General features: G+C 41.5%; 1 protein-coding gene across 1 annotated transcript in view; it reads right to left on the bottom strand.

Moving 5' to 3' along the window:
• prkcz (protein kinase C, zeta) overlaps nucleotides 1–14,129 on the bottom strand; it is a 110,781-nt gene that overhangs the window by 46,313 nt on the left and 50,339 nt on the right. The window contains exons 5-9 of the mRNA XM_034537607.1: nucleotides 13,817–13,902; nucleotides 5,687–5,818; nucleotides 3,967–4,048; nucleotides 2,445–2,500; nucleotides 2,039–2,233 (exon numbers count right to left, since the gene is read on the bottom strand). Of these exons, the coding sequence (XP_034393498.1) occupies nucleotides 2,039–2,233; nucleotides 2,445–2,500; nucleotides 3,967–4,048; nucleotides 5,687–5,818; nucleotides 13,817–13,902 (551 nt within the window). The remainder of the gene's footprint in view (nucleotides 1–2,038; nucleotides 2,234–2,444; nucleotides 2,501–3,966; nucleotides 4,049–5,686; nucleotides 5,819–13,816; nucleotides 13,903–14,129) is intronic.

Raw genomic sequence — 14,129 nt, 5'->3', positions numbered from 1 at the left:
GTGTCGATCCACTCCACAACCATGTCCCATTCCCTCCCCTCCTTTCAGAAGCTCCTGTCTCTGACTTAGCTTTCTTCACTCTCTTTTTCTCCTCCCTGCTTTCCCTCTCTCCACCCTTCCGGTCTCCCTTCCTACCTGATTACTGCTCTCCGACCTGTTACATAGTCGCTGCATGCCCTCCGGAACCACAGCCCTGCTGCTTTTTATCCTCGCCAGCTAATCAGAGACATTTGGAATGCAAGGTTGAAACTATAAAATAGACAGCATCCAGAATCCAAAACCAGTAGGCCTCTAAGCCTAACCACATGTACTGACAATGTGATACAAAAAGGTACCCCTTTCCATGAAACACATATGCCCCGCTAATACACTGATATCCTTTTCATGTGTCCAGGACCAATCCAGAAGTAGTACAGACACTGGCTAGATTTGACAACTTTGTGTCATTTGATGTCCGCAACACAAACCAGAGGTGGCATAAGATAGTGGAGCCACTTCGGGGGAATGAACGCCATTAAACTGTTGCTTTCCCGGAGCTGCACCGCAAGTTGAAGCTGGGAAAGAGGACATTGGTGTATCTTGACTCCTGACACAGAAATGAATAATTGCAGATGTTTTAACGTACATCCTATGCCACAAGTCTTCTCCACAGGAATGACCCTTCCAGTGATGTCACCTTGTTCCTGATCGATTTCTGGGCGAATCCAAAGGCAAAGAGTGGAAGCACCCTGCATTGCAAAGAGTGAGTGCTTGTTTTGGATGGGCAATCTTTAGTTGACACATTTCTTACACTACACATCTGCTTAACTTGCTTCAACTTTAAAAGCCTACAACGTCTACAGACACCATTTAACCTTTATAATGTTGACACAATCTTTAGCCATTACCTTATAATTCTGCATTTTTTGATAGCTTATATATTTTTTGAACTGTCACCGTTTTCGTCTTTTTCGGACCGTTTGTGACTTTACAATGCATGTGTATGGCGCAGCTCACAGCGTGTGATGTCATTGCCAGAGCACGGAGCAGTGTCAGGCAGGATCTTGCGAAAAAACGATTTTATATTGTCGCTACGTCCACAATTTTCACTCTTCAGGCATTATTTATAGTCGAATTTATAGAGGAAATCTTATGGTAGTGGTTCACGTATGTCGATGGAATCCAACAGATTCACACAGTTGGCTACAGAAGCTTTAACGAAGGAGGAAGTCCACCTCTCTGCTCCATCGAGCCCCATGTTATCTGTGACTCCAAAAAGATCTCTCACAGACAATCGTACCTGATTTCTATATCGTCGCTCAAGACACATTTCTTACACTTTCACAGTATCTGTTCATCATAGCGAAAGAAATGGAGCTACGGTTAACTGACTTTTTGAGAGAGTTTGATAGGTGTTCCCTAGCTTTAACTCCATGTTAAGCCTAAGCAGCTGTCGTCTCTTTGAAGTTATCACTATGGCAACCTTTGATGGTGGAAGCCCACAGGTGTTCTCATTAGTGCAGTTTGACAGACACACAAACACACAGACAGAAACACACACACAGACAGGCACACACACACAGACAGGCACACTGGTACACAGGCACACACACACAACACACACTGTGAGCATGTGCATTCAGTTTCTCTAATGTCTGTATCAAGTCCACATCAAATTTCTCTCATGAAAAAAAAAGAAGCTATTATGACAACGGACTATCTAAGAAGAGAAGTAGTAGTAGTAGACGCTTTTATCCAAAGCGACTTACAATCACACACCGTAGACACAGCTACGGGGAGCAATTCAGGGTTAAGTGTCTTGCTCAAGGACACATCGACTAGGGTTAGCAGAGCCGGGATCGAACCACCGATTGAAAGACGGACCTCCTAACCACTGAGCCACAATTTCCCCATGTGCACCACAGTATACCAAGTGTACCACACACTGGACTTGATTCCAGTCTGTCTATCTTGTAGAGAAACTCTGAGCACCAAACACCTCACTACTGTTTGTGTCTGTCTCACATCCTGGACATCCCAGGTGTCCTGAGTGTCTCACCTCGTCCTCATGGACCAGCTCCTTCTTCACCACCTTCATGGCATACACCTGCTTGTTCTTCTTTAGCCGGACCAGCAGGACCTTGGCGTAGCTGCCGCGCCCGATCACTCGGAGCAGGTCGAAGTCCCCCAGCCCGAGAGCCAGGCCCTGGGACAGCTTGATGCCATCAAGGCCATCCACTACTGCTTTGATGTCCTACAGGGGCAGAGGTCAGACTTGTGTATTGATACATTCACAATAACCATGTATAGTTAATGTTTGTATGGAAAAACTAGGAAATATGTGTCACCTTTTCCCAAATATGTAAAATGTGTATTATTACAGACATTATGACACTTTTTGACTGGAGTCAAAAGACAGGATGAAGAGCCATGCTTACTTCCATCAAATGACAGTACATGCTCACCTCTGTATCTGCATCCTCTGTTTTATCCACTGTACAGTTGTGTGGTAGAAAAGGTACTGCAGACACAGAAAGAAACATTTATAATGTGACATAAGTGAATCTGCACCGACAAGTTTAATTTCAATTCAATTCAATTCAGTTCATTTTGTATAGCCCAATCCGTGTCCCAGGACCTTGAACATGCTGTTCTTTCTTTGGCCAATAGAGGGAAGTAAAGCACACAGAATCAAGTCCAGCATCCACCAGGAATTCCAAACTAGGTCAATCCACAGAGCATCTCATATCAGTGACCCCCAGATCAGTCCACACAGCCTCCCTTTAATAGGATTTACCACTGTGTTCTCTGGGATCCCATCAGAGAACAGAAATGTGGTTAGATAACAGTTCATAGTTGCATAAGTGATGATATTTTGAACAAACTATGCATTCTATAATTCACTTGTCTGGGTATAACATTATGTGTTTCATGTCCTCTACATGTAATACAAAGCATTGATAATTAGTAATGATCAGGTTAATTCTGGACTAAGAGCCATGTTTCCATGGTAACAGTCAGTGAGTGAGCCATGAGTTTGTTAACACTGTTGTGAGGAAAGTGATGAGAAGTGAGTATTTAGAGAGCATAGTGACATTTTGGAAATATACAGCAGATAACTAGTCTGAGTCCTGTTACGTTAAATGGAAATGGAAGTGTTTTACTAACTGATCTCTATTTTCCCATGTTTCTGTGTTTAAGTGACTAATGGGGACAACTATTTCTGGAATGGGTCCAGTATTAGTAAAAGAGCTTGTTCCTGCGCTGACAGGCTCACATTAGTGAGCCTGTCAGCGCAGTGTCTGTCAACATTATTGGACCTTACAGAGCAATAAAACGCGTATCTTTCCCTTTTGTTGGATCAGGTCTGTTTGTTATTGTGTCTGATCAAGTCTCATTCTGAAATCTCACGAGAAGTGACTTGTTACCGGATGACAACATGGGAAACATGAGTGAGAGTTGGAGAGTAAATCAGAGTTTTCAGAGGGGATGACTACCCCCTCGTGGATTCATTTCAAGATGTAAGGATGCTTCAGAGGAGACATCTCTTTTTAATCATACAGGTACAAACAAAGTGTGTGAACTAGTAGTTGTGTCGCAGGTGCTTATACATTGTCAGTATCAGTGTCAAGTGTCTTTGAAATTCATGTGGCTCAAACTCAAAGAACCTTTCCCAACCAACGGTTTTCAAACATACAGAAAGATATACAGGACATGTTATATTTTGATGTGACTTGATAGCCATAGCATTCTGCTGTATCCTTTATTACACTGCTCATCTCTTAAATCAACATTTACGCTTTAGCTTGATTCAGACTAGATTATTTGTCTTCTATCTCAAACAAAGTATGGACCTCATTGCCTTATTATTCTCTTCACTATTCTTCATTAGGTGGAACAAGGTTTAAGTCTGAAGCAAATATTGCGCGTGTACATTTAATTTTTAAAAAGCTGGATCCAATAAGATGGCAGAGAAGAAGGTCTTACTTCCGTCTGTATCCTCTGGTGGAACGTCCACTTCTTCACTCTTGGCATCTGAAGGGGGCTCCTGTGATGGCATGACTGGATCCTGAACAAAGAAATTCAAAAGGACACCTAAATATCCCCCGACACATTCCCCCAAAAGCCCACTGACAAATCCACAAATAGTGGTAAAGTGATGAATCACGTCCGTTAGGAAAAGTCTGCATTTGGAAATATGCTTTAGTACAGACATGCTGCTACTCCCAGACTCTAGTGACAATGTGGGGTTTCACTGGAAAAAACAAACATTAAATGATCTCATCTTATCATGCCTCAAAGGCATCATCTGACACCGAAGATATCAGGTTAATACAGTGATCAAGAGGGGGGACAGCCACTGCTCACAGGGGACAGTTTGCCCAAAGCTCCATTGAATCTTGTCAGGATTTTAAAAACATCTCCTTTAAACAACTGGATTTGTTCAAGTTTCTTACTAACACTACATTTTACGAGATTACATGTGAACGCATCTTGATAACGTCATCCTTTACCTTCACCCAATACTCATTTTCACTGAACAGAGCCTGAACGCATCATAATGTAACTGAATGGAACAATTGGTTGTTAACACATTATCAGAGATCGGCAACTAGAAAAACATAAATGATGTCCTGAACACATATTTTACAGAATATTGGCGGATAACGATTGTCAGTAAAACTTAAATTTTACACTGCGGTGATATAACTTTAAACTGTTAAATGAATCTGCGGTTCACATGCGTGCCAAAACCGTGAGGGGGGATCTGTACGGAACATGGATCAACCGTGGTCCGATACACTATTAGCTAATTGATGACTCTTATAGTTATTGATGATTGCCCTTGGGTAAGCGTGACTGGTTGTCTCCATGTGTGATAATCTAAATATAGGTTGTTTAATCCCAGGAGTAGAGGTTACATGCTGCCCCCTAGTTGTTTGGAGCAGGTGGCCAGATGGTACACATTGCACCTTTAATATGCTGCACCTTCAGCTCATAACAATTTTTTCTCTCCAAAATAAAACAGTAAATAAACCTTCAACCCAAAAGTGCAGTGAGCAGCATACAGTACAGCGTGGATATTTAGACGCTGTATTTGGATAGTATGACTGTAATTCCTCTTTCTTGATCACAGAAAGTGAGATAAATGTATTTCCCTCATCAAAGCTTCACTTGAAGATGATTTCAAACAGACCGTGATTCTATTTCTACGTTTTGCTTTGTGTCGGGTTTGATTTTAATTTAACCCTTTTGTCATCAAACCATGAAAAAAACCTGAACAACCCTGCAATTAATGAAGGATAATTTCAGTTTTCTACAACATAATAACGTATAAAATATATATAATAATATAAGAGAAAAACAGACAAGGCAATAAACACGAGCAGTCAGCTTATCAGACACCCGGGTTAGTCCTATATTTAGGTTTGGATAAGGAAACAAAAAGAAACAGTGAAGTTATCACCAAAACTGTCCATAAATAACATACCATACAGTTTACAGACCAACTTCCTGTTTCAACTTGGACCTATTGACCTTGCAATTGTTGAGTTGGGCAATTAAGGATATTGTTAGCACTTTGGTGGCAGCGTATAAGTACATATTTTGCTGTCACATAAAACTCTCCTGGTTAGGTAGTAATCTTCATCATCAGAGTTTGCTGAGAGGCTGTGTCAGCGACGTCAGGACAGGACGACACACTCACCATAAGCCTTTGGCAGGTCTGAGGGATGAGTCTGTGACAGCGCTTATGGAACAGCAGTTTGCAGTTGATACACTTGTAGCCCTGCCTGCCCAGCCCCCATATCCTTTCAGCACAGAGGCCACAGCAGGCTTTCTGTAAGACGCACACAGGACAGCACACGTTAACTGGTTAGACTTTGACTATCACACAATACTGATAGTCCTTATTGATTTATCGTCAAGGGTTAATTAACAGTAACCACTGACAAATGTATGAGTGTGATGGACCTACGTATTTTCACATAATACCCATTATTGGCACCAATTTCTTTGTATTGTTTTTGTTTTAAAAAGTTTATTTTGTCTTTTTATGTTTTATATAAACATTGTTTATTGTCTGCCGACAATGACTCAATGAAGCTCAAGCAAAAGTTCAGTAAGGAAGACACTCTTTACACTCCTGTTCATTCATAATCTCAGTCTCTAATTCTCCTAGCGATTACTCCATCACCTGATTGGTTAATTTAACGTACACGCCCCCCAATCAGATCCTGCGCAGCATCTTTAAACTGTCGTCACACCGTTATTGTCAAACTTTTAAATAGGTTCTCATCTCTGCTGCTGTCAGTTGTCATGTCAGCTCGAACCCAGTCAGCATTCAGTCCGGCTCATCATTCATCATTGGGTTACAGCAACTTCCTTTTTCACGACCACCCCCAGGGGGATTCTGCCTTAGCAGACATCAGCATCACTACCCCATGCATATCTAATTCATGATGGAGTCCAATCGCCAAAGACCTTGCACTATTCAAATATAAGCAATTGTAATAAATTATTGGTAAACTCTAAACAAGTCTCTCCTGATTGAAGTGAATCAATTGAGGGATGAATGGACGTGCATGTATGTGCACTGGTGGCACAGCCTTCAGGACAAATGTGGGGTTCAATTTCTTGGCATTTTCAGGCGGACTGGGGGAGCCGGGGATCCAACCGCCGATCTTCCAAATAGAGGATGACCCAAGCTTCCTCTGAGCCACAGCCAAATTAGTTTTTGAGTAACGCCACTCAACACAGATTAGTGGTAAATGTAAATTACATTTTCAAAAAGTCTTAAGTAAGTGATCTGGGATATTTATGGGAGAAAACAGAGACAAAGTTCTTGACTCTTTGAGCTCATTTGGTTGTTCTGAGTGTTTGAGTTCAAGAAGAATGCACGATCAGCTGACCTGTTGTCCACGGACAAAACGATTTCATCACACTAGCTAACACTGCACTTCAGAATGGGTGCAGAGGGCAACCTGGCATCCCTTTCTGTCGAGCCCTGCTCTGTCTATTTTACTAACTATCTTTTCTCATTTACCTATAATTATCGCAAAAATGAAATGCAACGAGGAGCTTATAGACCTGTAAAATAAAGCAAAACAACTGAAGTAACATTGGTTTCATATCACGGTTGAGTCAGTTTGGATTGTGTCGTCGTGTAAAGTAAACTGTACAAGTTACACACAACTATGACATATAATATGTACACTCATGTTTACTTTATAGTATTTATGACTTTGTAGTGCCAAGCTTAATCTGTTCCTGTATACATCATTTTATTATGTCTGGGTCCAGACATCTCCTGTAAAACTTGACTGTTACATAACATGGTCTTTGATTGTCTTTAGCTCGTCTCTTATGGTGCTATATTTGTACCAAAGGATGTTCAGTGTCTCTGGACATCAATACATCTGTCCCCACAATGTGCTTTGTTGTATCGACAACATTCATTTGCAGGGAGTGTATGCTGATGGTGTAAAGAACAAAGAGTCCCAGTCACTGCTCTGTTGCCATGGAAATGATACTTGAAAAGGCTTGCTTCAGTCTTTCTAATGTGACTCTACATAGAGGTTAAAGCATACATTTATAAAGTAATCACACGCGTTTGTCCGGTTCCTTTTCACAGTACACTCAACTACCTTTTACATCATCCAGTCTTACTTATTTTCTATCCCTGGCTTCTTTTCAAAACAAATATATGAGAGTTCAATAAACATAGACAAGGCCTTGTAAACAAGACTGGGTTGAATTTACAAAAGTATTGTACGGCTTTTGCGGGCTCTAAACCAGCACAAATGGCCATGCGCGACTTGCATATATATATATATATATATATATATATATATATGTATATATATGGTAATAACTGTTTGATGCAAATGAGCCTTGATGCAAACACAGTCCAACTCAAAAAAATCAGCGCTAACAGCCACACACAGTTAATAGGACAATAACAGCGTATTCAGGTTCAGTTTGTTGTAACTTAAACACACATATGTGCTCAAACTGTATTTTGTGATGCTGTGACGGGATGTCAAATATAAGCTCCCCGACATGACATTTTATAGAAAATGCATCAGAAAAATATTGTATGAAAAATATATGTTTCTTCCCTCTCTCTCCTTTCCCAAATCCTGGCCTTACCTTTTTCCTATTCCTTTCTCTTCAGCAGGTCTGGATGGATGTGTCACTCCTGCTGGCTCTCACACCTCACAACCAACACATTTATACTTTGCCACATGGATCACTGCAATCCAATGCAAAAAAGGGCAAATTGCACTCAGCTGCAACATGTAATGGATGTGTTTTCACTATAATATTCTAAGCACAATATCCTTTGTGAATTCTCCCCTATAGATTCTACAGCCATGCTAACAGCTCTGTTAAGCTGTTCTATGTAAACGGGTGCTTTCCTCTTATTGCTAACATCATCATGTTGGCGTGTAATATTTAGCAGGTATAATATTCAGTATCTCAGTTTAGCGTGCTAACATTAACTAATTATCCCTGAATACAAGAACAGCTGAGGCTGATGGGGATGCCATTAGTTTTGGACTCATACCAAAGTGTTGGACAAAAACATTTGTCTTTTTGATTTTTTCATCAACGACTCAACTAGCCATCATGCTAATGATAAGTTCTTAATACTAGAGATTGACCATTTCTTTTAGATACTATCTGTTAGTTGCTGTTACACAGCTCACAATTATACATAAGCTGCTTTTTACAGACAATAAACAAGTTTAATGAGCACTTTTAAGACAGCCAAATTGTACATTGTTGCATCACCATGAAGATTATTTTACTTAAAAAGCTACACTATGTTGAAACATCAGCTCCTATTTTGCAAAGTCAGTGTGCTGGGTCCAGACAACCAAATCCAAAAGTTTTCTAGATTTGTAAAAGAGATTACTTCTTAACTGGGAGACGCTAGTACAACACATCACCATTGTTACCTGCAGCTTACATTTACATTCCAGCAAAATAATGATCATCTGCAAAAGTCTTCAGCAAAATATTTATCATCTGCAAAGAAGGTCTGAGGGCGGCACATGTAGTGTTAGAGGGCTTTGAGTGGTCAGAAGACTAGAAAAGCGCTTTACAAGTACCATCCATTTACCATGACCAATTTCATGTGCAGGCAGGCTTTAAACAGAAGAAAACAACAACATCAAAGTGTCCTCGAGCAATGTTTCTGCACCTCAAACCACCACAACAAGGAGACAACCTCCTCGAAGAATGGCTGTATACCACAGATCCTTCAATGCCAATACACGCAGTAATGATCTCAGATCAAGACCAACACAATTATGATATGCCTTCAGGAATTGTTGTACTTTATTACAGTAGAGCCTAATGAATATTTAAACTTTTCTCAGGAAAAAAAATTCCTCAAATTTGCAGGAACAATTCAAAGAAATAATTCACCCGTACGAGAACCACGAACAGTGGTTGTACATTAGATTGATGTATTTCTTGGACCTGCATCTGAGCAGCGTCAGAGTCCGTCAGTGATATCCTTGACATCTGCCCACTGCTCAGTGCTAAAGGAGATGTAAATGTAATCCTAGAGTACACCCTGCTTTGGGTTTACATTAACTCCAGGATACCAAGACATTTCTCCAAGACTTGACTGTACTGTACTGCTGGATATTTCAGCCGAGGGCCAGGGCTTGCAACAAAATGACCACCAGCCAACTCAACTGTCCATCAGCCAGAATAAACGAGAATAACATGATTGTATTTTGGTATTGGTATGTTGGTTACTGTGGAGTCCCACCACTGCCTGCAGCTTGGAATAAAGGTATGAGTAGATGAGAAGTTTTTATCAGCCCAGTATGCAGCATTACAGGTCATATGAGTGCCTGGAACCTGACTGGCCTCATATGCTGGGAAATGATGTGCTGTCTGATTCACCTCTGATAAAGAAAATTCATCAGCACATACGATGGCGTGTGCAGCAATTTGCAGTGAAATCAGGCCTGCAGGATCCCCCCAAAAAAATATCAACCATGTGTAACCCACAGCAGCTCCTGGACAACAACAACACCTATGTGAGAATGCTGTTCATCGATTTCAGTTCAGCATTCAACACCATCATCCCCACCAAACCAAACATCAAATTAGGTGAACTTGGCATTAACACCTCCCTCTGCAGCTGGATACTGGATTTCCTAACCAACAGACCCCAAGTATGTTAGGTTAGGCAATCACACCTCTACCCTCACCCAGAACACTGGTGTTCCACAGGGCTCTGTGCTGAGTCCTCTCCTCTACTCCCTGTTCACCTATGACTGCACGCCTGTACATGCTTCCAATGCTATTATGGACCTGTATGGTAAATGGACCTGTACTTGTATAGCGCCATTGAAAGCGAGTTAACACTACATGACATCATTCACCCATTCACACACACTGATGGTAGGAGCCACCTGCCCATCGGGACTAACTTACATTCACACACTGTAGACACAGCTATGGGAGCAATTTTGTGGTTAAGTGTCTTGGCCAAGGACACATGGACATTGGCTAGCGGAGTCGGGGATCAAACCGCCGATCCTCTGATTGAAGGACGACCCTGCTCAACACTGAGCCCCAGTCTCCCCAATTATCAAGTTGCAGACGACACAACGGTGGTGGGCCTCATCAACAACAACGATTAATCGGTCTACAGGGAGGAGGTCCAGCACCTGACGACGTGGTGCACCAACAACAACCCGGCCCTCAACACCAAAGAGACCAAGGAGCTTATTGTGATTAGGGTTCTAAGGCTGCACACACACATCCATCCATGTCAATTGAATGGAGGTCGTTCGTGTCTCCAGCTTTAGGTTTCTGGGTGTCCACATTTCAGAGGACCTCTCTTGGACCCTCAACACCTCATCCCTGGTCAAGAAGGCACACCAAAAAAACTCCTTGGTGTTGATTTCTCTTCTTGGGAGACTAAAGAAAATCCCATCTCCTCTGATCCTGGTGAACTTCTACTGCTGCACTATCGAGAGCATCCTTACTAACTGCATCACAGTTTGGTATGAAAACTGCTTTGTCTCAGACCAGAAAGCACAGCAGAGGGTGGTTAAAACCGCCCAACGCATCACTCAACTCCTTGCCATCGAGACCGTCAACCTCAAGCGTTGCCTGGGGAGGGTGCGCAGCATCGTCAGGGACACCTCACACCCCAACCATAGTTTGCCCTCCTCCCTCTGAGAGGCGCTATAAGAATCTCCTTTGCAGGACCAGCAGGCTCAGGAACAGCTTCTTCCACTCAGCTATCATTTTACTGAAACTACTGAGCATTATTTAAACGTTATCTATATTTATACTGCTATTTATCTAGAACATTGCACAGCACTTTTACTGCTTCTTTTTGCACATCTGGTCAGATGCTAAACTACATTTCATTGTCCTAGAACTTGTACTCTGTGCAATGACAATGGAGTTGAATCTGAATCTATAAAAATGCGAGCAGGGAATGCTACTCTTGATTTTATTTTCTGACCGATAGCGGACCCCGTTAGTCTATCACGAACCGTTAAGCAACAACTTTAAACCAGAGGCCCCAGTTCACCTGTCTGGGAGAGTTAGCAGCCACAATGTGTCTTTTGTCTAGGACCCATGCAGCCATTTTCCCTGTAAGTCTCCAGGGTATCAATTGGTTTAACAGGTTTTTTTAAAACGTTTAAGTGATCGCAGTAATTGTTCAAGCGGTTAGCGGTGTACTGAAAACACCCCTATATGTGAGTGTCCTGAGCATCCCTGGAGATTCATGTTTGTGTGCGTCCAACTCACTTCAGTTCTCATTCTGACAACACGTCAGCATTATATTACCACATTCCCTCTCAGCCGCCTGCCTAAACCAGCTTGACTTTTCATCTTGGAGCATGAAAGGCTGGTGGCAGTCAACCCCCCAATGCGAGCGCCTGTGGAAACAAAACAGCCAGCGTATGCAACTGAATTCTGCTTCATCACGTGGGAAACAGGAGCTAAATAGACTCTTTTATTTCTAATGAGAGGGATCCACAATGCAGTTTTCTCAGTGAGAGATGGAGAGGAAGGAGAGAGATGGAGACAGACGTGCAGAGACTAGGAGGAAGCTCGAGGGATGGAGTGAGAGAAGGGAGGAGAAACCTGACCTACTTCTCCTCGGCTTATTTATATGCTGAGGACAACGTTGTGAACCAACCAGAAGCCTGGAATCTGGCATAGCAACAGCAGTCAGATAAATCCCATTCTGACAGCCAACTGGTTAACAATACGAACACTTGCTAAATTAGGAGTTCATAACAAGACAATATCCATGGAAATCTGAAAAATGTACTACCCGGTCTCCAAAAAATTTACATTAATATGCACTAGTAAATGTGTTGTGTAATTTTGTAACGTTCATTTAGAAGAAATCTGCAAAATGTTCACTGTCAACAACTGTTTGGGTAACTCAAAGCACTCAGTTAAAGGGCCAGTGTGTAGGATCTGGCAGCCTCTATGAAATAAGCTATATGGTGAGTTAGCCAGCTAGCAAGTTGGTAAGGCTCTTCAAAGATGTTAGCCGAGGATGTGGGTTGTGTGTTTAAGTGAACAACTACTTTATAAAAGAAAAGCTTCACAATAAAACGTGACAGGAAACAGATTCATTATTGTGACCAAGTTATAAACACTGTGCTTTGATTTAGTTCAATATCGGCTGGTTAACTAAAATATCATATTTATTTATCCTTTATGGAGACAGGAAGGTCTCGAGATACAAGATCTCTTCTTTCAAGGAGTCCTTATCAAGGCGGCAGTGTGAACAGTTTCACATAAAAACAATTTCACATGTTAGAACACATACAATACATAAAGGCACCACAATGCAGGCCATACCAGGGATATACATAATCCATAATATAATCAAATAATCATTCCTGAGAGCATGTAGTCCTCTAGCTCAGACAGTGCAGTATATTAGTGTTAGCAGTTAAACATGTGATGGGAGAATGCACTTTGAATGTAAAGGCCTGTAATTTTACTGAAACTATATTTAATGAGATGCTGGTGAATGATCTATACATGTGATAGAAGAATGCAGTGCAGGTTAGACTTCTATTAAATAGCCATACTTTTAAATCAAAAGACCTAGTATTTCTTTTTTATGTGTATCTCCTCCCCAAATAAGTTGATTGTTAAAAAAGTATGATTTTCTTTTTTTAATTCACAAGCTTAACTTTTCAGGTTCTAGTCAAGTTGTAACTGTACAGAGACCAGAACCAGCTGACTATATATGGCAACTTGAGCAGAAGTGATCGACAGATGGATAAATGGACTGCATTTATAGCTTTATAAATGTATAAATGTTTATCTACTGCATTATTAAGCAGTATAACTTTTTTTTGGAACCACGATCCATGTAAACAGACGATGGTATAGGGGCATCGGCAGGGCCATGGCAGGAGGCAGGGCCAAGGGGGCAGGAGGCAGGGCCCATGAAGCAGGAAGCACGGCAAAGGAGGCAGGACCAATGAGGCGCGTCCCTTTATTGCACGTTACTAATTCTACTTCTTGCCCAGAGTCTGTGTGCCCCCTGTCTCCTTGCCCCTGCTTCCTGCCTCTTGTATGTGTGTGTATATATATATATATATATATATATATATATATAAATATATTTATATATATATGCATGTATACTGTATGTATATTTACACATACAGTACATATAAACATATACATATATACATTACATAAACACATACACATATATATATATACACAGTATATACATATGTATATATATATAAACACACACACATATATACATATATACACGTATACACACACACACACTGAGGACACTCACCCTGTTAAAGCGCTTGGCCTGGAAGAGGTGTCCGTTGACTCTGTAGAGCTTCCTCCATCTTCTGGCTCCTCGGCGATAGATCGATTCTAGGAGAGAAAGGAAACGGTTGTAGAGCAGCAGCATGGTGAAGGGATATTGTGGATGGAGGGGACGGGGAAAAGGGACAGGTCCTGCAGATCCTCCTTCACCAGAAGTCTGAGTTCAAGTGAGAGGTATACGCTTGCTCGCACGCACTCACTGTGACGAAGAGCAATCCCTACACCTTTAAGAGGTACACTATATTTGTTATTGCTATTATCCCTTCTGTAGACTA

Source organism: Cyclopterus lumpus, chromosome 7 (genome assembly GCF_009769545.1).
Source record: "Cyclopterus lumpus isolate fCycLum1 chromosome 7, fCycLum1.pri, whole genome shotgun sequence".
Classification (NCBI taxonomy): domain Eukaryota; kingdom Metazoa; phylum Chordata; class Actinopteri; order Perciformes; family Cyclopteridae; genus Cyclopterus; species Cyclopterus lumpus.
The sequence above is the reverse complement of the archived record's forward strand: the minus strand, read 5'-3'. Positions and strand labels throughout refer to the sequence as shown.